At 31.5% G+C, this 26508-nt stretch overlaps 7 protein-coding genes across 16 annotated transcripts; 4 read left to right on the top strand and 3 right to left on the bottom strand.

The window, feature by feature from the left end:
• The first annotated feature begins 84 nt into the window (after positions 1-84).
• LOC118066052 (uncharacterized) lies at positions 85-2926 on the top strand. Its single transcript, XM_035081798.1, has 8 exons — positions 85-173; positions 436-574; positions 642-1020; positions 1446-1506; positions 1571-1760; positions 1846-2180; positions 2245-2494; positions 2560-2926. Exons 1-8 carry the CDS (start codon positions 85-87, stop codon positions 2641-2643), a joined length of 1527 nt encoding a protein of 508 aa, XP_034937689.1. The 3' UTR covers positions 2644-2926.
• A 121-nt stretch (positions 2927-3047) lies between these two features.
• On the top strand, positions 3048-13248 carry Ror (Tyrosine-protein kinase transmembrane receptor Ror). Of its 4 annotated transcripts, none has more exons than XM_035081786.1 (5): positions 3048-3241; positions 9069-9147; positions 9663-9897; positions 9965-10089; positions 10180-13248. In XM_035081786.1, exons 1-5 carry the CDS (start codon positions 3178-3180, stop codon positions 12479-12481), a joined length of 2805 nt encoding a protein of 934 aa, XP_034937677.1. In that variant the 5' UTR covers positions 3048-3177; the 3' UTR covers positions 12482-13248. The 4 variants fall into 4 exon arrangements, with proteins under 4 accessions (XP_034937677.1, XP_034937681.1, XP_034937679.1 ...); XM_035081790.1 differs by lacking the exon at positions 3048-3241 and adding an exon at positions 8535-8779; XM_035081788.1 differs by lacking the exon at positions 3048-3241 and adding an exon at positions 8889-8984.
• On the bottom strand, positions 3428-8442 carry LOC118066050 (myb-like protein X). Of its 4 annotated transcripts, XM_035081793.1 has the most exons (5): positions 8138-8442; positions 7402-7970; positions 6684-7022; positions 5538-5674; positions 3448-5457 (listed from the first exon to the last, which is right to left on the bottom strand). In XM_035081793.1, exons 3-5 carry the CDS (start codon positions 6865-6867, stop codon positions 3748-3750), a joined length of 2031 nt encoding a protein of 676 aa, XP_034937684.1. In that variant the 5' UTR covers positions 6868-7022; positions 7402-7970; positions 8138-8442; the 3' UTR covers positions 3448-3747. The 4 variants fall into 4 exon arrangements, with proteins under 4 accessions (XP_034937685.1, XP_034937684.1, XP_034937682.1 ...); XM_035081791.1 differs by having other exon boundaries at positions 6684-7970; XM_035081792.1 differs by having other exon boundaries at positions 6684-7966.
• A 368-nt stretch (positions 13249-13616) lies between the features above and the next one.
• LOC118066114 (probable glutamate receptor) lies at positions 13617-15909 on the top strand (the record flags this gene model as incomplete). The annotated part of the gene is made up of 7 exons (XM_035081909.1): positions 13617-13850; positions 13942-14036; positions 14128-14301; positions 14365-14582; positions 14657-14874; positions 15207-15445; positions 15615-15909. Coding segments are annotated over exons 1-7 (1473 nt in total), but the record flags the coding sequence as incomplete, so codon positions are not given.
• A 477-nt stretch (positions 15910-16386) lies between these two features.
• Positions 16387-19083, top strand: LOC118066014 (caspase-6-like). Of its 2 annotated transcripts, XM_035081716.1 has the most exons (6): positions 16387-16946; positions 17028-17161; positions 17256-17541; positions 17619-17872; positions 18113-18368; positions 18441-19083. In XM_035081716.1, exons 1-6 carry the CDS (start codon positions 16809-16811, stop codon positions 18546-18548), a joined length of 1176 nt encoding a protein of 391 aa, XP_034937607.1. In that variant the 5' UTR covers positions 16387-16808; the 3' UTR covers positions 18549-19083. The 2 variants fall into 2 exon arrangements, with proteins under 2 accessions (XP_034937607.1, XP_034937608.1); XM_035081717.1 differs by lacking the exons at positions 18113-18368; positions 18441-19083 and adding an exon at positions 17873-18004 and having other exon boundaries at positions 17619-17790.
• A 2363-nt stretch (positions 19084-21446) lies between these two features.
• On the bottom strand, positions 21447-23490 carry LOC118066103 (mRNA-capping enzyme-like). Its single transcript, XM_035081892.1, has one exon. It carries the CDS (start codon positions 23315-23317, stop codon positions 21557-21559), a length of 1761 nt encoding a protein of 586 aa, XP_034937783.1. The 5' UTR covers positions 23318-23490; the 3' UTR covers positions 21447-21556.
• Positions 23491-23775: 285 nt separating this feature from the next.
• Positions 23776-26134, bottom strand: REG (proteasome regulator gamma). 3 transcript variants are annotated; one of them, XM_035081853.1, is made up of 5 exons: positions 25221-25318; positions 25100-25156; positions 24663-25016; positions 24455-24591; positions 23776-24341 (listed from the first exon to the last, which is right to left on the bottom strand). In XM_035081853.1, exons 2-5 carry the CDS (start codon positions 25148-25150, stop codon positions 24119-24121), a joined length of 765 nt encoding a protein of 254 aa, XP_034937744.1. In that variant the 5' UTR covers positions 25151-25156; positions 25221-25318; the 3' UTR covers positions 23776-24118. The 3 variants fall into 3 exon arrangements, with proteins under 3 accessions (XP_034937744.1, XP_034937745.1, XP_034937746.1); XM_035081854.1 differs by lacking the exons at positions 25100-25156; positions 25221-25318 and adding an exon at positions 25962-26134 and having other exon boundaries at positions 24663-25031; XM_035081855.1 differs by lacking the exons at positions 25100-25156; positions 25221-25318 and adding an exon at positions 25962-26126.
• Positions 26135-26508: the final 374 nt, after the last annotated feature.

Here is a 26508-nt window from a genome sequence, read left to right as displayed (position 1 = left end):
CTTGAATATGTCAGAATGAAATGAAAAAAAAGCGGCATATTCGCTGCACCACTTCGTGCTGTGCTGTAAAAGGGGGAACAGAAAATGAAAAAATGCTCAAACGGAAAAGGAGCTTATTTTCATCGTTTCTTCTTGATCTTCACAGTTTTTCCAATAGTTTTAGGAAGACATAGGTATTAATTATAGCTCTAATGAAAATAATTAAATCTTTTTCTTCTACCCTCTTGTATTGTCTTATCTAAAACTTCTATATATTTTTTCTTATTTTTGCTTTCCCTTCTTCATATTTATTTTACTCAGAGTTGTTTTTTTAATTTACCTCTCTTCGCTTTTTCCGTAACTACTTCCCGCCGCCTTCTCTTTTTTATCATAATTAAATACTGGAATTAAATAAGCAATAAGAATGAATTTAAGCTAAAACCCAACCTTAATTAGTCATAGAATGGTAAATCAACTGGACCAGAATGTTGGGAGTGTCTTGTTCGATAAAAATGATGTTGCTAAAAAGTGTTGGAATAATGAACAATTAACTTTATTAATAAGTAGAAATATATTTCAAGATATTTTACCAAAGGTTTGAAAATTTTATTTTATTTACAAAAACATCTTTAACTAATCTATAATGATAAACTTCTTTTTAGATAGAAATGATTGATGCGAGTAATGAAGATTACATTGGACTTATTATGGAGTACATGGACGTTTGCTTGGAAGTAATAAAAAAATTAACAACTGGCAGAACAAAGCGTTTGATTATGAAAGCTTTTGCAGACACTATGGCTGGTTATTTACGGGTTTATATTCTTCCAATAACCAAGCGATCTTTCTACGCTGGCAATATCCAGTATCACAATGCCAAAAGGCTTTTTGATCTTTATGACGAACTAAAAGTTTTCTTACGAACTAATGGAATTGGCTGGTTTAAGCCGAATAATGACACTCGGCAATTTAATATTACTCCCATCGATATTCCACCTAATGAAAATTTTGATACTTGCTCCAATTTGCTACTTTATCCAGGTAATTTGAATATTATTTTTTATCTAAAATGATAAATCATTTTTGTAATTTACTTAACAAATTACATTTTTCAAGAAAATTCAATTCTAAATTTAAAAAAGCTTCACCTCACTTTGTGAAGTCTGTTTGATGAATATTAATGTAGACGCACTTTTTTGCAAATAATTCCAGTAAAATACCCTTTTTGTTTACTTTATCATCAATTGAAAATTACGAGAGGTCGAAATTACTCAGGTGGATGAGTTTATGAATATATTTATCCAACATATTCAAACAGCTGACATTTAATTATAGATAAATAATGTGTCTATGTGAATATACATCTGTGTATTTAAAATCATATCTCTTTGATAACTTTTATATATTGCCAATCCACCACCCAAATAATAATAATGAAGATTAATAATCATTTTTTTATGTTACAGGTGAGGGAGGCGGAGTTTTGGTACCTTTACCTTTTTTGGATGATGATGAAAACCCTGGCAGGTAAATGAGTTAATCTAAACAACAATGAAATTGATGCTGATGATAATAAAGATTAATTGACTAGTATAGCACTTCCATTTGAGAATTCCAGTCTTCATTCTCTTTTCACTGAAAGCTCAGCATTCATAGTGCAGAAATATTATGTTGCTAGCGTCAGTTGTATATTATCTTCATCACGTAGGAAGCGAGAAATATCATCACAAGATCAACTATATAAATTTCTAAGGGAACTTAATGAGTGGTTGGAGCAAGTTGTAAATAAATTTTATTTGACAGTTATTCAGTTTTAAGTTCACTAAAAGTTTTCAAAATGACTCTCACAATCATTTTTTATTCAAGATTAATCCTCATCTAGAAGATGAAAAATGGTATCCTGCGTTTGGCGGAATATCTCGAGTGATGGCAAGCATAAAATCAAAGAACTGCTTAGCTCCGGAAGCAATCAACCCTCCTGGCATCATTCATAGTAGTGAAAAACAAATGGTGTGTGATCAATCTGGAGGATCAACTAATTCATTGGGTGAAGAAACCAGTTGTAAATCAATAAACGAAGTCTATTCAACATGGAACACTAAAAATATCATACTAATGGCTCTACTTCTAGCAATTATGTCTTTATTACTTTGTATTTGTATCTTCTGTTGCAAGCGTATTTCATTCCACAAAAATCCACCGTAAGTAAAATATTGGAAAAATATCTTGGTATCAAATTCATATAAATCTCGATGTATCTTACAGAATATCAGTAATTTATAAGAATGCTGAATGTACGCCGATAAAGATAAATAGATTCGATCCTCATTGTACGGTGTGTTTGTGTGACGACGATGATGACGATGAAGAGGAAGAAGATGAAGAGAGGTATCTTGGTGAAACACAACTTGGTAGTGAAGAAGAAAGAAGATTTTACGAAGAAAAAAGAGAAAGCAGAGGTTTTATATCAGTACCCGCTGCTCAAAGTACACCTATTAGATATGATGCTAGTACAGTAAGTCTTGAACTAATTGATCAAAGAAAAAAATAATAAGTTGAAATTATATTTTGAATTTATAGGATTCTCTTCTCTCAACATCCTCTTCATCTTCTTCGTCTTCGGAAAGCTGTTTTCCAGTGAGCAATTCAAAATCTTCACCATAATGTTCGATAATTGAAAATAAAAGAGAAATTACGAAATTTAGCCCTATATATGTTCAACTATACATTCAGAAAATGAGGGAAAAAGACGAAAGAAATGTAGAAATACTTAGGAGACGGGAGAAAAATGATAAATGGAGCGCGCAAGGGTAGTGCCATCTGGTAAGAACCCACTAGTAAGCAGGGGAGAGCTTGATAGTCGAGCCGGGAACTGATCCCAGTGCTTGCCAGTATTCCGCGATACGTTGAACTGAACACATCGTATTTGCGATTGTCCTTGTTATTTCGAAGTATTTACCGGCAAATTTTTGATTCCTTTAACACGTGATAACTCTCTGTCACGTAGTTCAATTGACTAAAACTTATTTAAGAGTATTAAATCAGTTTGAAGATTAAAATGATAAGATCATTCGACAAATTACTGTGAAAGATCAAATAAAAATAGAAAAAAGACTTAGTCGAGGGGTTGCCATGTGCCCGAAGCGTTTCCGTGACTTGATCTGAGGGAAGAGAATTTCCCTTTTTACTGGAAACAAAATGAGCAGTCTCTGCTATTGGAGCTCTTGTATTGTTTTGCTGTGCATATTCAACACGTCAATAGGTACGTACCAACAGATACATGATGTATAGGCATATCCAACTATCGAACGACACACTTTCCATTCATTAATATACTTGTCGGCTGTTAAAATTGATGTGCTGTATGATATATGGTAAAAAATAAAAAAGTCATAAACTTGAACAATAAATAATTGATTTAATACACATAAAATGGTACATATATACATATACAGATTTATGAGTAAAGTTTTAAGGATAATGTTAGGCTGGTAGATGTTAATGGTGAAATTCTCGGCGGAGAGTTTGTCACGAAAATAGTCAACACCCGGCGCGGTTGGGATCGCACGAGTCAACGCGTGTCAACGACACTCGGTTTGGGGTCGTGGTCTGCACATGGCACACCGGTGGCTAGATAGAGCCCAGCCGGAATAGCTTGTAGGTAGAGTTGCTTTGTACAAGCGCGCGCTTGCGGTGCTGGCTATCGATCGGCATTTGGTGAATTATTTTAATTAGTGTCGCGAAAGACCAGAGGACAAGACTTTAATGTCAAAGGCATCCGTTACCCCAGCACGCGCACCAAGGCACACTGTCGCTTCCGATGCTATTCTTTCTAAACTTGTCAGACTCTGGACTGCTAGCTGAGATTGTTCTATCTCTTGTGGTTGTCTCAAGAATTTCTGAACCTTGTGTAATACTTCGACTCCTTGTTGATCTTCTTTTCGAATTTAACGAGCTATGAACATTCTTCACATGCTTCTTTTGCCATTCATGACCCGACGAAGACGATGTTCGATCTGTTTTGCTTTCATAATGACATTTTGAATCATCTGTTGATACTATTGATGTCGTAACTTTCTTTGAAGGGCTCTTCTTCTTGTTTGTTTTCGTTTTTGGAGATTTCGTTTCCTTTTGCGCGTCTTGTTCAATTGAACTTCTACTCTGACTTCGAGTAGGACTCCTACTTTGACTAGAACTTCGACTTCGTGTTTGGGTTTGTGTATCAACTTTAGGCGTAGATGGAATATTGGGCCATACCGGAACAACTTTCCTTTCAGATCTCGATGAACGATCGAGAGTTTGACCAGCAATTGCAGATGAGAAATTAAAATTACGTGGAGTAGGACTTTCGAAAGAAGTTGCCTGATACTCGTTAAGTTGAAGCTGACGAAGTAGACGTTGTTCACGTCGGTCGATGGGCTCTAAACTCCTATAAAGTGGTTGTCCAGGTAACCAGTCGATTGGTGGCATTTTGGGAGGTAATTCCGGTAGTATTTCTGGTGATATATTGTTCAGTTGTATTTTCAACTGACTTTTAAAAGCACGAGTATTTGAATTATCGGGTAAACTTTTAGCTTCAATTGCTTGATTTATATTTAGTAGAAACGTATGTGATTTATCCAACTCTTGACATGAATGAGATTTATTCAAAGTATCATGAATTTCATGAGCTGACAATTGGTCAGAACTACCAAAAGTTCTCTGAGATGCTATTGCCCCAGCAACACATATATCAGGAGATGTCTTGTGGATAATAGTTGAAGTTGTGTTCTCACTACTTGAGGACGTAGCAATAATGTTTGGAGTGACCTTCATAGATTCGGTGAATGAACGAATGTCTGGAAATACAGTAGACGTATCTCGAGACAGAAACGACGCCCGAGAGGGTAAAATTGATTCTGCGCAAGTCTGTCGATCCGTTGTTGTTGTCGTAGTGTGACTCGTGTCTCCTTCAAAAATCTTTCGCTGCCAGCCAATCCCCAGTGGTGAACTACTCTCGTTGTTCAACGTCGTTACAATGCCGAATGTTGAAGTGTAGGGAAGAGAGTATTCAGTTGTAGAGTGGGTGACAGGACACTCAGAATTGATTATCCAGTTGAATGCATGTTGATTTAAGTATCCTTCTTCTTGCTTATTTGATTCTGATTCACGCTTTACCTCAAGCACTTTTGCTTCATTTACATCTCTATACTCTTTCTCTTTTTTCGTTGATTCTTCCTCTTCGTCTACTACTGACAATTGATCAAATTCCACATGTAGCCGGTGAAGACTATTAGTTTTCTCCGAAGACAACTTTTGATTCTCAGCATTCTCTAAAAGCTCATCTTGAATCACGCCGTCTAAAGTTAAAAGTTTTTCCTTCTTGTCAATTTTTTTCTCTTTCTTTTCTTCCTTCTCATCATCCTGTTCTTCCTCTTTTTCTTCTTCATCTTCGTCGTCTTCAATATCTGATGTAGAAACCTCGTCCTGACTGTATTCCTGTAAATATTTTATTCATATTTTAAATTAAGTATAGAGTTTTCTTGAATAATAAAACATTTTAAAAAGTAAATAAAAACCTCGTTGTCTTCACTGTCAGCTCGATTTTGCTGGCTTTTCAAAATTTCCTCTAATTTGTCATATTCTTCCCTGAGACACCATATTTCTCGTCTCAGCTGCTCGTTCTCCCGTCTGAGCTTTTTAATGTCATTTTGACCTAAAATAATAATGAAGATTAAATATAATAATATTAACAGTAAGTCAATTTTATGCATATATTGGGATAATATTTTTTTTTTATTGGTAATAAAAATAACACGGGCCGTATTTCAACGCTAAAAGGTGGGTAACTTAAATATTTGCTCATCCATCAGTCATTCTATTTTGAGGGTGAGATTGGCGTTTAACGTGAACCGCCTACCCAACTCCTAATCTATCCATCTTTAAACATTGAAGCAAATTTTTGCCCACGCAAAATAATATTCTTGATCATATACATATATACATTATCACCTCTAAATAAAATTAGTTAAAAAAAAATAATTAAAAATAGTAAAAAAACATACTTTCATATTTTTTGGATGTACGAGTATTCTCCCGATCTCTCCTGTGCATCATCATGGCACCGTGACCATGACCATTGACACATTATTTATTTGATTGAACCGCGTGAACTATAATTATATTATTTACCCTCAATGAACTATTTAACGATTGAGAAATAGGCAATAACAGTATGCCACGATGCAATATAGACAGAAATATTAAGTTAAACTCAGTAGAATCGTGTTGTAACACGCGCACCAAAAATACAAGACACAAGTGCGCATTACACGGTAACACCAGATGTCCTCTTCCCTTTGGCATCACGACCTCGTAATCTATCTCGTGGATTTGCGGGTGAGCGAGTCCATTTCGCTCCCCGCTTTTTTAAGCTACTCCACAATTTTTTCATTTCCCACTAACTCATACCATCATCACCGCAAAATATATACCAATTGAAACTTGAATAAACTCTAGTGTTATTTGATTATTAAACTAGGGTATATTATTGTATGAAGACTGTCAGAAGAACTAGCCAACGCAACACGACGGCTGTAACTAAACGTCCAGCGAGTGATAGTCTATTTGTGGGCACAAGCACACAGATCAACATGCACAAGATGTGCCTTGGCCCACAATCTCGATCACATTGGAGGCCCAAAGTAGCTGACGGAGGATTTTACCTTGTTCAACTTCCGCATTAATGTGAATTGTTCTCAGTCTAAGCTCCTCATTCTCATAAATCATTCCACGGGATGACTTTCGGTCAAGCTTGCGATTAGGCTTGACGCTTACATCTCTCCTTCTTGCCCTGAGCATTCCAATACCGCCGACGCCGCCAACGCCAACCCCCGTGCTTGTTATCATCCTTACTGTTTCCTCTTCGTGCTTCCTGACGATCAGATCGTACCACGACACTCACTACTGCTTCACTTCTTATCGCCAAGTCCATACTTTCACGTGACTCACCAAAGCCACCTTCAACGGCCTCATTAATATACTCCCCTTTCTTACTGCTTCGTCTGAAAGCTCAAGATTTAGATTAAAACGTATAATAATAAATAAAAGAAAGTGAACGCGAGGAATTTTCCAGCTAAATCGATTCCGGAAACAAACAACCGTAGAGTGAGACTAAAGTATTGCTGAGGCATTTAATTTTAGATGCGTCAATTCGATCGTTCGTCGCATCGAAAGACTCCCAATAATTCCATCGTCGATGCATGCTTGGCATCAGTTTTCTTTCCACGTTGACCATCAATTCAGTAAATGTAATTAAAATAATTTATATATTACATAAACATGTTAAATGAAACGATTTGGTAAACAACTGTTTTATCTTTTCATTGAAATTTCAGACAGTCGTGACAGGTATTTAATTTTAGGACACTTGATTACACTCACGTATAATATTTACATCAAGTCAAATAGAGTAAACTGACGATTGCATATTCTCCAATAGTTCCACATGTATTTCATGCAAATCGGTCTTCAGTATGAAAGTCAGTATGACGATGTTATAATTTAATAAGACAAAAACGTTTTCTTCGTGTTCGTTCTCTTCTCACGTACTTTGTAGTCAGCTTTGAACCTTTTTCTTTGGCACTGGAGACACGAGGCTGGCGTTCAATTTGGCGGCACGCGTCTCCCGAGCTAGTCGGCATAACTGCGTTCAAGAGAGAGAACACTTTCGTTCTCTCCGCCTGGCCAACACATCTCTTCTCCTCCTCCTACCCAGTTTCCGTGTGTCTTCCTTCCAACCGTATACGATTGTGTATATATTCAGATTCTTCTCATCGCACTCTTTCTCTTTCATCCTCACAGGGTGGGCCAAGCACGTTATCTTGCCGATCTAAAATTACGCGGAAACCGTTGAAACCACGCAGAGTGCTTCTCTTACGCTCGACCCTTTCTATATACCAAGTCTTTGGGTTCATCAAACATTCCACTGCCCCAAGATACGTCCACACTATCTATCCATAGAGAAAATACTTATCTTCCAACGTTCGAAGAATTTCATCCATCGCAATGAGAATTTTTCTATACAATGCCGAGATATTTATCGTTTATCTGACGGATGTATATGAATGCATAGCTATATCATTGCATAAACATTGAATTTTTTTATCAAGATACTGACCTGACGAATAAACATCAATCTCGGACATTTTCTCTTTTCCACTGGGTCTCTTGTGCTTATAAACGTCTGCATAAATACATGATTCAACCCTCTAGGAATAACTGGTAGACAGAGTGGTAAATTAGACATGTAAATTATTCCCTATCTGCGACACTTGTCCCGCCCGATGTGACTATTATCTCCACGTTTGCTAATCGATCCACCAGATTTATTGGTGTTTGCCACGTGCTTACGTTATAACTGCCTATACACTCCGCATATTTACCAATCGTTTATACCACAAGCTTCTTCATGACGTTCACATATGTTTATTCCGGTCATAAATCTGTAAATAATTCTCACATATACAATTCCATCTGTTCAACGTTAGAATTAGAAAAATTATCATACTTAAATCTATTGTCGTTAACATGTAATCCTAGGGTTTCCGCTTCATCTGGTGGTTGTAAGAGATATCAGTTTGTCAATGCTCCAGGCAATTTTATCGATGATGTAATATAGGGGAGACCAAAGTTTTCATATCCGATGACTCGTCCGGGCAAATTAACCTTCTCCCATTTTCCCTGGTTGATGTATCCGTCGATTGGGATTTTTCTTTACTCTAGGGATCAGTTGGAAAAGGCTGAGTTTGTACGTATGTATGTACGTATAAGCACCATAAGAGAATCTCCACGTAATTCTCATAGTAGTGGTGAGCTTGTAGAGGCTTTACGGTAGCATATAAGGGGGGAGGGGGTAGGTTTTACGAGGGTACGTTACCACGGCGACACTTGTTCCGAATTTTGCCTGTGGCCTCATATAGAAAAGCTCCATGTCGATATTCCCAGTTTAAGTGGACGAACGCCCTGTAAAAATCCTCTGCTAGCATTTACGATCATCCTTTATTGGCCGTTTTATGAAACTGAATGGAGATAATTCTTTTTTGTTGCAGCTGGAGAACTGGAGAATACCACAGCAGAGCAAAATACTAGAATGAACGAAAACCTTCTTTTGGATTATCTGGATACTGGGTAAATATTCTATAATTATTTTTGTCAATATGGAGAACTAGTTTTTTGTTGACTTCTTTTATAAAAATATATAAATAAAAACTCATTTACAAAAATAGTCTCGGTGGAGTTTGACTGTCATAATTCAGCTGTCAAAAAATTTCAATTCATGTTAGTTGAATAATTCATCACAAGGTGGCACATGCAGTTGAAATGGCGACTGTTTTATTGTCAACAATCACTTTTTAAAATAAATCAATGGTTTGATATTAATTATAAAGTTTATTAATTATGAATCTATACGTGTTTTTATTACTGTTAAAACAATTAATATGTATATATGGACAGTTAAATAATAGCTATGTTAATGATTCTACAAGGTGAAGAGATTTTTTTAAAAATTTATTTAATGGTTATGTTCATATAAGCTTGTTGTTCGTTCATTATTCAACTTCAAAAAGAAGAAGGGAAAAAGATTACAAACTATTACTTTAAATTTTACTTGAATTTTCAGACTGAAATAAAATTTGTTTTAGGGACGTAATTGGAGTAACGTCGGAAATAGTGAAATCTACCGAGAGAAATGTTGATGTTGGGAGCACGAATTCTTTATCATCAGTTACTGAACAGACGACAGTTACGAGCACTCAACAAAAATTATTAGATGCCATGATACAGAGTACTGAAATTAATTCTCACGTTCCCGAGATGATTTCGCCAAAAGCTTCAAATGTACCTGGTCAGAAAGTCAATTATGAAGGAAGCTGCGAGGTATTTATTGATATAGTTATGATTTATATCGATAGAGTTATGCTCCAAATATTTATTTTCATTGCAGATCTACATTGGTAAAGCGTGCGCAGAATTTGTAGGAAATAAGACTGTTTATATTCCTTATCCAAAGACTCAAACAATGTTGGAAAATAAACTTATGCAGGCATTTGGAGTTATTAATATCTCAGAGTAATTATAAATTATAATTAATGAACTAATTTTCTTTTGAAGTAACTTAAATGTAAATTTAAACTATTTAATGTAATTTTGTTTCTTTAGTGATTTATCATCCAACTGTGCGATTTATGCTAAGCCGTCACTCTGCTATTCAACATTTCCAATATGTCGAGACGCTCCAGTGCGATTAAAAACAAAGAACTCTAACTACAGTTTACAACTTTTTAATTCTTTAAATTCCGACGACCAAGCAGACACCGTTGATGAAGAAAATGAGGGTAGCGATAAGTTGTCAGTTCCTCGAGGTATTCTACGTAAAAGAAGACATGCACAATTAAGCCGTCGTTCACCGTGGAGTTCAGAAAAGAGTGCTAAAATTATCCGACAAAGATACGGTGAGGCACAGTCACCAGGAAAAATTTGGTTAAATCGCAAACTTCGTCAAATTTGTCGAGAAGACTGTGAAATTTTGGAGAATGAATTATGCAGAAAAGAATATGCTATTGCAAAAAGACATCCTTTATTGAAACAGCTTCCACTTCCAGAATGCTCTGATTTACCAGTTGAAGGAAGCAAAGAAGCGGCTGATTGCTTATCTCTCGACGTTCCTACTACACAAAACGCCCAAGAAAATGTTGATTGTTATTGGGGCAATGGTGTGACTTATAATGGAACGGTTAATTATAGTATATCTAATCGTCCTTGTCTTAAGTGGTTGGATCACTATAATCTTCCATTATCGGACTATCCAGAGTTGCGTGGAAGGCATTCCTACTGTCGAAATCCGGGTGGAAAGGAAGCGCAACCTTGGTGCTATGTTGATGCTAATAATAAAATGCAAAAGGAACCTTGTGTTATCATGAAATGTGTTGATAAAATTTGGATCTATGTGACTATTAGTTTCGTACTTTCGGCTGGATTTATTTTCACTCTAGCATGTTATTGCTGTTGTTACAGAAATAGAAAAGTAAGACGACAGCCTTCTAATAATTTATTACCATGTGGAAAAATGATAACTGGTGTCCAGTGTGATAAAAATATTTATGATGGCAGAAGAAATACTAGTCAGCCTATTGAAATGAGTTCACTTCTTGCCGGTGCCAGTGCTGGAGCTGTATGTAATGGCGCTACAACACCTGGAACTGGAACTCTTAGTAGTGTTGCTAGTAGTAGAGCTTCAGCAACTAGAGGAGTACCACAGTATTCATTAGAAAACGTCATTTTTATTCAAGAATTAGGAGAAGGTGCATTTGGCAAAGTTTATAAAGGAGAATTGCAGCCGGTACTTGGAGCTAAGAGTCAAGAATCAACTTACGTAGCAGTGAAAACATTAAAAGAAAACGCAACACCTAAAACTCAAAGTGATTTCAAGAGAGAAGTTGATCTTATGACTGATTTACGACACCCGAATATTATCTGTTTGTTGGGAGTTATTTTAAAGGGTGAACCAATGTGTATGCTTTTTGAATATATGACTGAAGGAGATCTTCATGAGTTTCTTATTAATCATTCACCGCGCTCTGATGCTCCAATAAATAATGAAACAGGCAAAATCCTCGACCAACGAGATTTTCTACATATTGCTTTACAAATCGCATCTGGAATGGAATATTTAGCCAGCCACCATTATGTTCACCGTGATCTTGCTGCGAGAAATTGTTTAGTGGGAGAAAATTTGACAGTAAAAATATCAGATTTCGGTTTATCACGTGATATCTATAGCAGTGATTATTATCGCGTTCAATCCAAAAGTCTTTTACCTGTGCGGTGGATGCCACCTGAGTCAATTCTTTATGGAAAATTCACTACTGAATCTGATGTATGGAGTTTTGGTGTTGTTTTATGGGAGATTTATAGTTACGGCCTACAGCCATATTATGGCTACAATAATCAAGAAGTCATTGACATGATTCGTTCTCGACAATTATTGCCATGTCCTGAAGACTGCTTAACAATGATTTACAGTCTGATGATTGAGTGTTGGCATGAAATAGCGAATCGCAGGCCTCAATTTTCTGAAATACATCATCGACTGCACAATTGGTACGTTAACCAGGCCTACCTGACGAGTCAGAAGAGCGGAAGTAAAACTGGTTCACCAGCTATTTTTATCAATCATGATTCATTGAATCGTAAGGATTCAACTTTTAAAAATAGTCAAGAAACAATGCTTGTAAGAAAAACAGACAGTCAGAATAGTGTTATAACTAATGTCAATTTAAGTGATGATAAAATTTGTCACTCACCCAAATTAACAGGGGCCAAAAGAGTTTTACCAGTTAGTCCACCTCATCAAATAAACAAAGGTTCTCCAGTTGCTAAAGCTACTCAAAATGGAGCACAAATGGTCGTAAGATTAGCAGATTCTAATAAAGTTGGTACTGAAACTAGACTCTCTAAGTGAGTCGATTATCTATTAATATTTTCTATTGATTTTTATTGATGTTATTGTTTCAAACACTTGGCATCGCTAAGTGAGTATTTACGACTGATGATCGATTAATAATTTGCATTTTACATTATTTATTAAGATTTAGAGAAAAAAACATCTACATGTGTAGCAATAATTAACAAGGTACTAAAGTATTAAACAATTGACACTCGAGCTCATAGCGATGTCAATCATACACAATTCCATTTTTAGATAAATGGAAACAATAATATATGTGTTCTACAAGACAACAAGATATTCCTTGTAATGTCCAATGTATATCATATTTATGACTTATACTTATTTCTATATCAAGATATAAGTGTTAACTGTTTAAAACTTTCTCAGTTATTCATTGAATGTATAGAAAATGGGGGCAGTGTGAAGAATTTAAGAAAAAGTATTTTAAACGCATATATCTTTTAAAGATATAGCATTTTATATCACGATGTACTTAAAGTTCAATATTTAGTAAGTAGTCTGCGGTACTTTTTTATCAAGATAAATGTAATGTTTTATAATTTTTTATTTAAAATATAACAAGCAAAAAGAATTTTTGCTAAGAAAATATAAAATTTGAATGAATTATATGACGAATCTAAGAAGTGATATTGTGTTTTCACCTGATATATATTTCTTCAATAATATAAACCGATTCAAGGATTCGTCATGGAAAAACAATAATATATAAAGCTATCTTTTATTTATATTAAATATACATCTTCGTGAAGGAAATTATACAATGCTGTAAAATTTTTATATATTTAATCAGATATAATACAAAATTAATGTTTTCGTAAATATCTACTGGACTCTCTATTTATTTTATTAAATCCTGGTTTTTTTATGAAATTCAATTTGACTCCAACGATCTAATAGCGTGTTAAGTTGTAATCAAGCAAATGATCGTATTTTATGGTCAAGGTAATATGATAAAGCAATGAAGTCTAGTTACTATTGCAGAAGTTTTATGTCAACTCTTATCAATCTTTTTATATGATTCTATGTATGCTAATTTGCTGTTATTTTTGATACAAATGAGTCTATTAGATGATAGGTAAATATATTGTAAGATTATTTGTTTGCTCATTCAGTATATCTAACAGCGATGCACCACGTAAAATTGATTTACATTTTTTTTATTTATCTGGAGCATTTTCCAATTTCTTCAGGAGAATATCTTATATGGAAAAAAGATCATGGAAATTTTATTCCTCTCAATGTTTCTGGATACAGTGATGTTGCTGTTAAAAAAAAGTCAAGAAAAGATTTAGAGCAACGGAGTAAATTATTTGAAAATCATCAATTTCAAGGAGAGTTAATAAAATTTGCTTATTTTCAAGTAAATAATTAATGCACTGATCCATTTAAAATTTAAAAGTTCTTTGTTAATTGTTAAGTTAAATACTTATTTTATTTTGTTATGTTTTTAGGAAAGTTTTTTAATTGATTTTTATGATCATGATAAAAAGGTTTCGGGAGTGTGTGGAGAAATATGGAATTTATTAGCAGAATATCTCAATTTTACGTAAGTCAAATGAATCAAAGTAGTTTTTTAGTCACATTTATGAGCGATAATTTTGAAAAACATTACTAAATAATTGAATATTATCATTCAGATTATTGCCTGTAAGAATTGACGATGAGGTTTTTGGTCATACCTTGGAAAATGGAAGTCTCACTGGTCTCCTCGGTTTAATGCAGAGACGTGAAGTACATGTAATACCACGAGTGAATTTTTTTAGAGCTTATTTGCATGTTATGGATTACACAATACCAATGTGGAAAAATAAGTAAACCGCATCTGTTACAATAATTATTAGAATAAAAACAAAAATTAGTAATTTTTTTTAAAGTTTTCAGTTATATAATCGTCCAGAATATAAATCTAACGATTCATGGGTTTTTAAGCTTTTCTCGTATAAAACATGGATCGTAGTAGGCGTGATAACAATTATTATCAGCATACTAGGAACAATTGCTGGAAAAATATCCCGTCGATTGATGAATCAAAAGCATTATTGGACTTTTCAAGATTATTTGTTCTACACTTTTGCAGCACTTTGTTCCCAAGGTTTTTTGTCAAACAATACTTTTTTCAATTAAAAAAATTATACAGAGTATATTGAAATCTAAATATATATCTAGGCTGGTTACCCAAAGATCTAGAAGAAGAGTGTAAGATCTTAGAACTATCAAAAAGAATTTTTTCTTGGTTTCTTCTTATTACAGTGAGCTCTCATTTAGTATCCTATATGACTAATTTTAAAATGGATCCACCTTTTAAGAATTTACATTCACTTCTGAATAGTACTAATTACAATGTTCTGATCTATAATGGATCATTGGCTTATGGATATGTTAAGGTAACAATGAGAATTTTATTATAATTATAAAGTAAAGAGATTCGACTGTGACTAACTAAGTAATTATTAAACTATTCTCGAGTAACCACATTGTGCATTTAGAAGTAAACAGCAGTAAGTCTTATGTCAAGTTTAGCTCAGAACTTGAGCCAGACTTCCAGGAGTCTGCTTTCTCATTTGCACTGTAGCTATAGGGATTATTGAAACTTATGAATATTATTCCATTAATTATAGTTCGTCTCTTCAAACTTATAATTACTTGAAAATATTATTATCCGAATAATTTACTCTTGTATCCATTTCAATAATTGAGAAATAATATTACAATGTAGATGGAAATAAAACGATATCCAAAATATCGTGATCGCTTCATTTACATAGAATCAAGCCGCAAAATGAGAGAGAAAGTATGTTGGAGCAAAAAAAAATATGCAATGATTGGGTCTGAGGATAAACAACAAGCGTCAAGATATGCCTGTAACCTTATCCCAACTGGATCACCTTTGTTTGGAACGTGGACAACGAGTGGTGTTGTCAAGGGGTTTAAATATAAACGAGCTTTTGATATTGGGTATATTAATTATTAATGATACTTGGCATCTTATGTCTCATATTCATCTGTTATCATATTACTTAAATGATTCCAATTTAATATATTTATGTATTATGTAATTTACATAAATTAACAATAATTATGTGACTTGATTGATCATTAAAAATTAAACTAATTATCTTTCCAGATTAATTCGGTTATCTGAGACTGGTTTAGTCGATGGATTAAAAGAACGTTGGCTCCAAGTTCGGACTTATAATCAATTGCAGGAACAAATCGTACAAAAAATTCATTTATATCATGTGTACATGATATTTCTATTTTTATTTGTAGGAGTTATTCTCTCTGCCATTATTTGTATTTTTGAACGAATTTTATACCCGTGGAATCAACATTACACTCAACAAAAAAAATTAATTAAATTCCAACGTCACCTAAAATCAAGAAGTTTTTTAGTAACACATAAAAAATTTAGACCTATGAGAAAATTTTAATGAAACTACGAAAAATTTAATATTTGATATTCAACCTTTTTTGCAGCTTTACTTGAAATAAAATGATATAGATGAAATATATATAAATACTAAATGTTGAAGTATAAATAATTGCTTCTTTAAAATTGTTGAATAAATCATTATTCTCAATAAATAATCATTTCATAACACTAATTATAATTCTTTCAATCTATAATACATTCTCAAAATAATTATTTTCATTGGTAAAATGTACCTAATTGAATAAACTCTTATTACAGAAACCTTATAGAATAAATATCTTCAATTTGAAATTACTTTTTCGATCATTCGAGTGATGTTACTTTTTATTCGATATGTCGATATTTGAATGTATCAAATCGCATAGCTATTGTGATATTCAGCTAACTTCACTACGATAAAAAACTACAGGTTTAAATGTCGCGAAGAATTTCATGAAAATTGAGCCATTTTTTTACTGTCTGTAGTTGTTAGAAGTATCATAATACCACAAACAATGTGTAATTATTACTCAAGTACATAGTTAAAATGCAACAAAGAAAATGGTTTAGTTTTATATTTTATCATAGTTTTTTAATTAAAAAACGTAGATAACGATAGAGAATCGTTATAGTTGACGAAAATAATTAAATTGGAGTAGATATAATTTAGTCAATAAATATTATTCTGTTAATATTCGACCAAGACAAAATTATTTTAGTACCAATTTTTCATGAACCTAGCAACAATAATTTTTATTTAAAATACATGTATGTATACATGCATAAATGAAGATCATGCATAAGAATTCTTTGTGCCAAGTGATGCTGAATCTTTTCGTGCCAAAACTTGCTCCTTAACCTTTTAATTTTTTATAAAGTTTTTTATAAAACATTGACAAAATAAACATGGAAACCATGCATCGTATTAAAATAAAAGAAAACCTTGATAAACTTGCAAGTTTAATTAATATGGAAATTTTAATGCCGAAACTGATAGAATTTGGAATTTTTTTTAAAAATTATCCAGAAATGTCTAAATGGCAAGTATGTATCACCGTTATTTTGTTTTTTGTTCTATTTCTATTGTTTTTACTATTACATAAAAATTAAATTATTTACTTGCAGAATAATTTGAATAGTCAAAGAGTAATAAAGAGTATTTTAACCGAAATACAAACCCGTGGTCCTGATGCCTTCCAAAACTTAATTCGTAGTTTAGAAGATACTAATCAAGTTAATTGTGCTCAAATATTAGCCAGGTATATACAATAGTTTATTATGAGTATTATAATGATTTATGAATGTTAAATTACAGATTGATGTAATTATTCATATCAATTTCTGTTTTGATAGGACAACTTTAGAATACGTTCCCTTCAATGCTGTTCAACCTTTAAAAATTAAAGTAAAAAAATCCACAAGTTTTTATGATGATCTTAATAATTTCGATCATAAAAATCCTTTTGATGCTTATCCGATGAAAAGTAAACCACGTGGAATAGTGTTAATTATGTCGTTATACAATGTTAATGATAATGAGACTAGTCAGAAGTCTGCTGAACATGATGAAAAAAATCTGAAAGATCTTTTTCATCAAATGGGTTTCAAAGTTATTATTGAAAAAAACTTGGATGTTCAGGTATGTATAATAGTAACTCTAGTCAATAAATTCGATCTATACTTGAAGTTCGTTTTACTTATAATTTATAATTTTAGGAAATAAAGCAAAAAGCAAAAGAATTTTCCAAAAGTTCTGAATTACGTTTCGTGGACTGTGCTCTTTTTATTGTCGTCGGGAATAATGTGCAAGATACTAATTATGTTTCGATGAGTCTTAAAAATATAAGATGGAAAGAAGATAGTAAATCAACTGACAATATAGTTTATGGTGATCTCATACATTATTTCAACGGTCAAAACTGTCCAAATTTATTGAATAAACCTAAAATATTTATATTTCATCTTGGCAGGTAAAATATGAATTCATATATAAGGGATAAAATACAATTGAATAAATCTATGGAAAAAACTACTTAATGCACTGTTTAAATAACATGTAATCTTTTTATTAAATTTACGATAAATTGGATTTGCTCCATAATATTATTAAATACTAGAAGTAATAATATATTTATTATAAAAACAATAATTGATAATTGAAATACGAACTTTTCCTTTGAATCTGATTTTTAAATATTACATTGTTGCAGTTCAATTCATATAAATAATACTGTTGTAACAGTTGATAGAAATGATGATACAATACATGAATTCAATTTACGAGACATTTCGAAAAAAGATGCAGGAAGGAAGCTACGAAATTATTCCGATATGTTGATATCTTTTTCAATAATGTACGATAATACACATGGAATAACAAAAAATGGTTCTCTATTCATACAAGTTCTATGTGAAGTTTTTATGAAATACGCACATAATACTCATGTGCAAGACTTGTTTAAAGTGGTATATAATATGTTATTATATTTAAAATATTTTATAACATATTGTTCTATAATGATAATTTTGAAATTTCAGATTAATGAGCGTTCAAAATCATTAAGAACTGACAACCAGAATGTTCCGTACTTTCTTAGTAACATCGGCTTTCAACGCTGTTTCCTAAATCCAGGAAAATTTAGTTGAGAAAATTGGCTTTTGTTGAAATATAAAAGTATTTAAGGAAGCTCTAATGTGCCACTTCATGTATCTAATTAATGAATTTAAAATCATTCAAGAGACAAATTTTTCGCGATATTTGTATAAAATAAAATCACAAGCTAGAGAAGTGAAGTAAGTTTGCTATAATTGGCTGAAATCATGTGCAATATTGTCAACGTCTTAAAAGCAAGAGTATTAAATGCATGGTTTGGGATAGTTTAATTTTCTACCCTGGTCATGTAATATTTTTTTGAGATTTTTGCTCTGAGCATAACAAATAGCAGTATGTAAAAGAAATCAAACTATGATGACTCCATTAAGACTTTTAGTAATTTATAAAGATTCAAAAGTATGGATTTCACTGTGTGTGGTCTAAAAATGGTATTTTTAGATAATTTATGAAATTTGTAAAATAGGTTATTTTATAATTACTTTTTATACTTATATTTTATTACGCTTAACTTTATTTTAAAAAAATTATTTGAGACTTGTTTCCTAAAAACTCATATGATAATTTCTTTCTTATTACTACTTATGAAGTAGTAAAATTCATAATATAATAATTGCATTTACACAATATATCTATATTTTATATTCAACTAAAGTTATATTTATGTATTTAATTCTAATATTTATATTAATAGTTGGATATTGTTATACAAAGTCTATAATTGCTTTATAGTATATCTTTGTTACTACAAGGAAATAGTCTGTTTAAAATTTTTCAACACATTTCCATAAATATTTATATTGTGTTATGAATTTAATTTTGCTCAATGACATGCTTTTCCAATCAGTGAATATTTTTCTATTAAAAGTAATAATAACAGCTAAAAATCATGTAAATCAGTATGTTTATAATTTTAAAATGTTTTTTTATCATACTTTTATGGAAAGTTATTGAGATTTAGGACTTATTGAACTTTCTGTTCAATACTTTTTTTGCAGACATCGTAAAAAATAGCATATAAACCTAAGAAAGACAATTAGATCATTTTAAACTGTATGACTTGCACTGGCCTATTTGTTCTCTCTATGTATGTAATGTATTTTTTTACTATCCTGATGGATGGCCGCCAAATTGAAGGCTTTGATGACTTGTTTAAATTCTCCAGGCTTAGTAAAGCCTACTTCCCACACCTTAACATCTGGAGTAAACTCTAGAAATTTTTACATTAAAGAAAAATTTTCTTCGTTAATTACTAAGAAATAAATAAATACCTGAAGTAGCAATGAAACGACCACAAGATGACATTAATTTATTTATTAATGGAAAAAATGATAATGGCTTTTCCATCAGGAGAAACTCGTACATGTGTAGCCTAATTATAATCATATTCATAATAATTAATTTTTCACTTATCTAAGTTTTTAAAGTCGAATTCAAAATTATATCTAAACTTCTCATCACTTTCCTTCAACAACTTTTCTTTGGCCATGAAAATATATATTATTTTTCAAGTTTAGTACAACTTCCATACGGGTATAATAAAAGACATACTAAATTTTACAATACAATCTTTCGAATTAACAAACGCCCAGGTAAGCAAACTTTTGCTCTTTACAGCCACCATTACCTCTCGAACCTTTATAAGTGCAATAAAATTAAAAACAAAGTAGAATCAAAACCTTCTAAGAAATAATATACTTAAACACTTTTGAATAAGGATTAAAACGACTAGAATAGTCAGTTCTAATCTTCTTTGCAACAGAGTACCTATCATAAAAGTATGAATCATCCTAAATGTAAAAGAGAACTTTGACTATTTCATGGTACCTGCATGACAATTTAAAATTTTTCGAAGGATTTCCACTCTTTAATCCCTATTTGAAAGAGTGTAAGTACATTATTATCCTAACTTTCTAATTCTATTTTATTGCACTCTTGAAGATTCGACAGGTAATTATAGCTGTTAGGGGTGAAAATTTGCCTACCAGGAATGAAAAATATACGACAAAGTTAAACAAAATTCGACAATTTTCAAAAATATTCTCGATGATTTGTTAATCTAAACTATTACTCTAGGAGATTATACTTTTCTCAAAGCATGAAAACTTTCCAACTGTCCATATTGGTAGTCAATAAATAGATATATGGATTAAAAAATTTTTTTTTTCTTTTAAATTAATAATTCTCAAAACCTAATAGCTTATTACTATAAACTTATGTTTAAAAAATTCTTAAAAAAATTTTCTTATTTTTAATAACTAATAACTCATGTCTAGAAATATTATTGAATCAGAATGAAGGGTTGAGATTTTATTATTTACATTAATAATAAATGTTATTAATTTGAAAAATGCTTATTGTTTAGTAAATGAGGAGACATGAGTAATTTTTAGTATTTTAAGCTTTTTAAGTATATATTTTTGAATTTATTATTTGTTTTTTTTTTCTAAATTAATAATTCTTAATAACTAATTACTATGTACTTATGTCTATGAGAAGTAATTAAATTAAGAAATGCTTTTTTTATAGGAAAAAACGATATAAAAAATTTTATTTAATTCGAATAAATAGATATATACAGTACATTTTTACATATCATAATACAATTACTATCATTCCAATATCACACATGCATTCCAGTTTCTAAACACTCTATGTAAAAAAATTTAATTTAACTTGAAATATGCTATTAAAAAAAATAACATTTAACAAAAATAAATTCTTAAGTTAAAATACATAGTACATTTCAATTACTTAATGAAATAAAATTGATTTTTAAAAGAAGCCATTAAATATTATAGTACAATTACTATCATTTATATATTACACATTCTTTCCAGTCTTTAAAAAAATTTCAATAAATTTAATTTAAGTTTTATTTGCAATCTAACTTGAAAAAATATATTATTCAAGAAAATTCAATCTCTATACAAATATTAATTTGAATTAATAATAAGTAATATTTACAACTTATGAAGCTTAAAGTTAACATTAAAAAAATACAATTTGAACATGATTAATTTTCTAATTTTTCTGTCAATTGTTATCTACGTCGTTTACATGGTGGAGGCAAACAATCAGAATCATCTTCAAATTTATATCTATTAATATAATCACACAAACATTCCGAAGTAATAGGTTCTCTAATACTTTGGCAAACAGACTGAGCAGTGGTGAAAGAATTGGGAAATGATTTATCCGTTCTTTGACGCATAAACACCCAACGCCCATTTTCAAATTTACACTCAATTATTGCATTATTTAAATCTTTAATTTCTTTAGTAATTTTGATGCAATCAAAGGGTTCTGTTAAACCTCCAACATATAAATGACCTATTTTTTTGGGTAAAATACCCATACCTGATTCAACGACTATTTTTAATTTAAAATCTACAGAATTTAATGACAATGGTTTCCATTTTAAGACTTCTGCTGCAGTTCCAGGCATGTAGGGCTCTTTCGAAGGCTGGAAGATCAATCCATCTGGTTCATGACCCAATTGTTTGGCGAATTTTTCACTCAACAAACTCTTGACTTGTGTGATATCCCAAAAATGCTTCAGCCGGATAGAAAAAGGTTCTTGTTCTCGGTGTATTCTACTTTCTTTTAATGCTCTATGTCGGCCTCCCATTACTTCTCTCTCGATGATGGTATATCGATCAGGAAAAAATGATTTTTTAGATACATCTTTCCCGTCATACATGATTACATCATAAGCTAAGTACCTGGGATATCCGGTACCATTTACTATATCAATAACCATTTCGCCATCCAATAATGTATCTTTTAGAGTTCTTGGAAGATCTCGAGGGTGTGGAAATTCCAATCCAGACACTTGGAAGACACTATTATCTCGATCGATGAAGAATACCTCTTTGTCTGTTCGGATGAACATCATGTAACGAGTACCATCAGCTTTCCATGATACTCTATATGGTTTGATATTAAGTAGAACAATATTTTCCCGGTCCATGGAGACTGGTTGAGAACCAGGGAAGCCACTTCTATTCCATTGGCATATTTCTTGAACTCTTCTTCGAATTCCTGTAACTTTTGCTAAATCTTGTACAGGTACCACTCCAGGAACACCAGCCATGAAAACTGGATTTTTAACAATATGTTCCTTACGTCTTCGAGTATGTTTCCTACTTCCAGATTGGTCATGTTCTTCATCGTCCTCTTTGGAGTCGTCGTATTCCAAACACCAAGCTGGACGTGGTGGTGCAGGAGGTGCATCACTTTCATCATCATATCGTCTGTATAACTCTTTGATGTAGTCTTCCTTGTAAATTCCAGGTGGTCTGATAGATGAGAATTCACTAACAGCAGCGTCCAAATTAAATATATCATTTTCAACTAAGTAGCTTATCAAAAGAAACCCAGTTCTATTGAAACCATGGGTGCAATGGACTCCAATAATCTCCGATGGAATTCGTGCAATAAAATTTTTGCAAATTTCAACGAAAACCTTGGTTTGTTCTATGGAGGGAGTTTCTCCATGACCTCGACATTGAAGTTTGTAGTAACGACAACCATGGGCTTCCACGTCAGCTTTATTGTAAAATCTGTTAGTATTTGTCAAATCTATCAGTAATCCCATTTTCAGTCCTTGACTCTTCAATGATGTAAACAACATGTCCACAGAAAAACGACATTCTTCAGAAACTTGACTATCAAATTCTTCTGATAGTGGTGTTTTAAATGCAAGAAATTTATTGTTTATCAACTTTATACTTTTTCGAGGACAGTGTAACCATCGTGGAGGGATTATCCCTTTACTATTTTCGGAACTCCAACTCGACATTGTTCGTTCACTTAACCTCAACTGTATAAATCAAACTTTTTCTATCACAAACACTCACTTTCACTTTTGAATGTTCGTTTTTAAGTTTCGATTATGCAATTGTTGCATAAAATTGAAACTGCGCTTGTATTTTTGCAAAAAAAACAGAACAAAAAATACACGGTGTGCACTGGTTGGCATCTAAGTCTCAAGTGATTGCAAACTGTTTTCGTTGCCTAGACTACCAGTCTTGTGCGCCGCCTGGTGGTGAAACTAATTGTCGCATCACCATGCGCCACCTGGTAGCGTTTTAAATGCCTCTAGTGGCATAGCGATGAAACATCAAACTTCCGGCGGCAATGGCACGAAGTAGTTATTTTTTAAATCTACTAAAATTTATAAATAAAAATATTTCCAAATATTTTAATTTGTTAAAAAGTATTAATTAGGTTATTTATTTATTAAAAAATAAATCATCAATGAAAAAAATCTTAGTCGAGTATTTTATTAAATTTGAAAGAACTATCACAATTGTTTTATGATAATTCTAGGTAAATCTTTACAGAGGTACTGACAAAATTCGAATTTTCAGGTGTTGAAAAGAGTGTCAATCATATGTCAAGGTTATACGTTCTTAGATTAAATTCATAATACAATTATTACATCGTTTTTTTACAGACAAATCAATTAATGTGCTAAAATAGTACTGGAAAAATAATATTAATTTTATTCATGATTCTTAACAGAACGTATCCACTTTATATTTGTATGTACGTATTTTAGTGATACACTCTTTTCGATATTCTTCAATCAGACAGTATTTCAATAAAGAGATTCGGCATTTGATGACCGCGGTTTTTTTATTTTTTCTAAGTTTTTTATTACCAAATCATGTAACGAGCAGTAACGGTTGCGTACTTCGCTCATGACAAGCCATAAACTTGTATATTCTCTTTCATCCATTTCTTGAACCGCTCGTCGGTAGTCCAAAATGTGAGGATATTTTGCGACTTTACTGAGAATTTTTCCTCTCGACGCAAAGTACCTAAAGTTCATATCAATATTTTTAATTAATATAATATGATCAAAAATTCTCGATTCATCAATGTTGCATGAATCTTAAAAATTATTTAATATTCAGATAATTAAATTAATTACCTAGAGATTTGGTCAAAAAATGCAGCAGCTTCGCTTTCAACAGATTGAATTTCGGCTAAAGTATCTTCTTGAATAGAGACTCCAAAATTATTTCCGTCTTCAATTTTCGGAATCATGAATGAAATCCACATTTTCAACTATAAAAAATATATCAATTATGAGAAAATCACTAGCTGAAATTTAATTGTATTAGATTTAAAAATTTTACCAAATTAGAATCCTCCAAAAGTTGTATAATGTATGGTTTAACTATGCGAATCATGTCACATAGACGTTTGTTGCATGGTATTGGGCCATTTGGCAAAATCATAACTTTGGTGCCGGGTACATCTTCACTGTTATTATCTAATTTTACTCTTTTATTTTTATGCCCTTCATCAGAGTGATTAATTAAGATGGGGTCTGGAATGGTAACATTTAATTCTTGATGAACTTCTGATAAAACACGATTAGAAAAACTTGGTGCCGCTAATAACTCATTCAGTTTAACTATTTTTTCAGGGAATCCTTTAAGTAATAGTTGTTCAGCTTTACTTTTTAAGGAATCTTTATATTCTTGAACCTGTAACATACAATTCTATTCAATTAACTCAAACAAAACTGTAACTAATAACAATTATCAATCATTTGCTAGATTCTGCTAACCCTTTTTATAGAATCTGCCAACATTGATTTTGTTTCCAAGGAGGTATACATTATACTCTAGAAATTACTATTAGTTTAGTGATGAATTAAAAAAATGATGTTTAGTAATGTAAAAACTTACTATTCAATTTTTTCAAATCAAAAGTGTTAATACCAATATTTATTTTTCTTTGACTTTCAAATGCTTTGAGATTGTTTTGAATTATGGATTAATTTTACTCAAAATTTATAAATATCAAACATCAATTTGATTTGCTAAAAGATGAATATGAATAAGTAACCTCAAGCTCAATTGAAAGTCATTTTATACATACGTATATTATATAGTAATTTTATTATCAAGATTAAACAAAGCAAAATCAATTATTGTACTTCATGTATTATCAGTAATCGCAAATATATATCACAGATTTTATACAGATTGACGAAAAAATTATTTTTTTATTTAAATAAAATAATTTTTATAAAAAGTCAGAACCATTAGCAAATGTATATTGAATTAATTTTAACTCATCGAAACAGATTTTAAAACGTTCTCAACGTTATTAGTTGGACAAAGGAAGGTTAGAATTGACTTATTCAATAATGAAACGAAGTTGTTAGAAATGAAAGTAGTTAATGATGCGAATTTAGCATATGTGAATCTAGAAAAATGTAAAATTTAAATTCAAAAAAGGAGTTATTAATAATTAACACTAGGATTTAAGAAAGCGTGATCAAGAAAATAAACAATCTTGATGAAGTTCAAGTACTGGTCGATGCCAACAATGTACCATCGCTAGAAGTACTTAAATATTCGGGTAATGAAAAAATTTTTTTGTTAAAATATTATAGATGATTAATTTAATTACAAACGAATTACCTTTTGTGCAGTAGTATCATCCATTATAGAGAACACGAAAAATAAAAATTATTATAAAATATAACCACACTAGATGCTGGTTGAAATGTGCAACTTCAAACAGGAAGTATCTTGAAGCAAAAAAATTATCATATATAAATTTAAATACTATTGTATTTCTTTATAAGACCAACATTTATATATGTTTAAATTTATTACTGCATAGACTTATATTTTTTATATTAATAATAACATTTAGAATGATAATATTAATGAAAAAATTCCTTTCCACTGTAATTGATTACGCGGGAAATTCAAACATCATGAAGATTATTCTTATTTATATTTTATTTTGTCTGACGTCTTTGATAAAGATGTTATGTTTGATTGATTTATTATTGATAATTATTATTTATACTCTTGTATGAGGTTTGAAAACAAAACCAGTTATTTTGTCATTAAATAGTTATTTCGTTAATTTGAATCTATGAATTTGAAAATTCATATATTTAGATTTATCTAAGTAACAACTGATACAAATAAACATTTTTGATATAAAGCCAAAATT

Source organism: Chelonus insularis, unplaced genomic scaffold (assembly GCF_013357705.1).
Source record: "Chelonus insularis isolate UGA/USDA-ARS -01 unplaced genomic scaffold, ASM1335770v1 contig_326_pilon, whole genome shotgun sequence".
Classification (NCBI taxonomy): domain Eukaryota; kingdom Metazoa; phylum Arthropoda; class Insecta; order Hymenoptera; family Braconidae; genus Chelonus; species Chelonus insularis.
The sequence above is the reverse complement of the archived record's forward strand: the minus strand, read 5'-3'. Positions and strand labels throughout refer to the sequence as shown.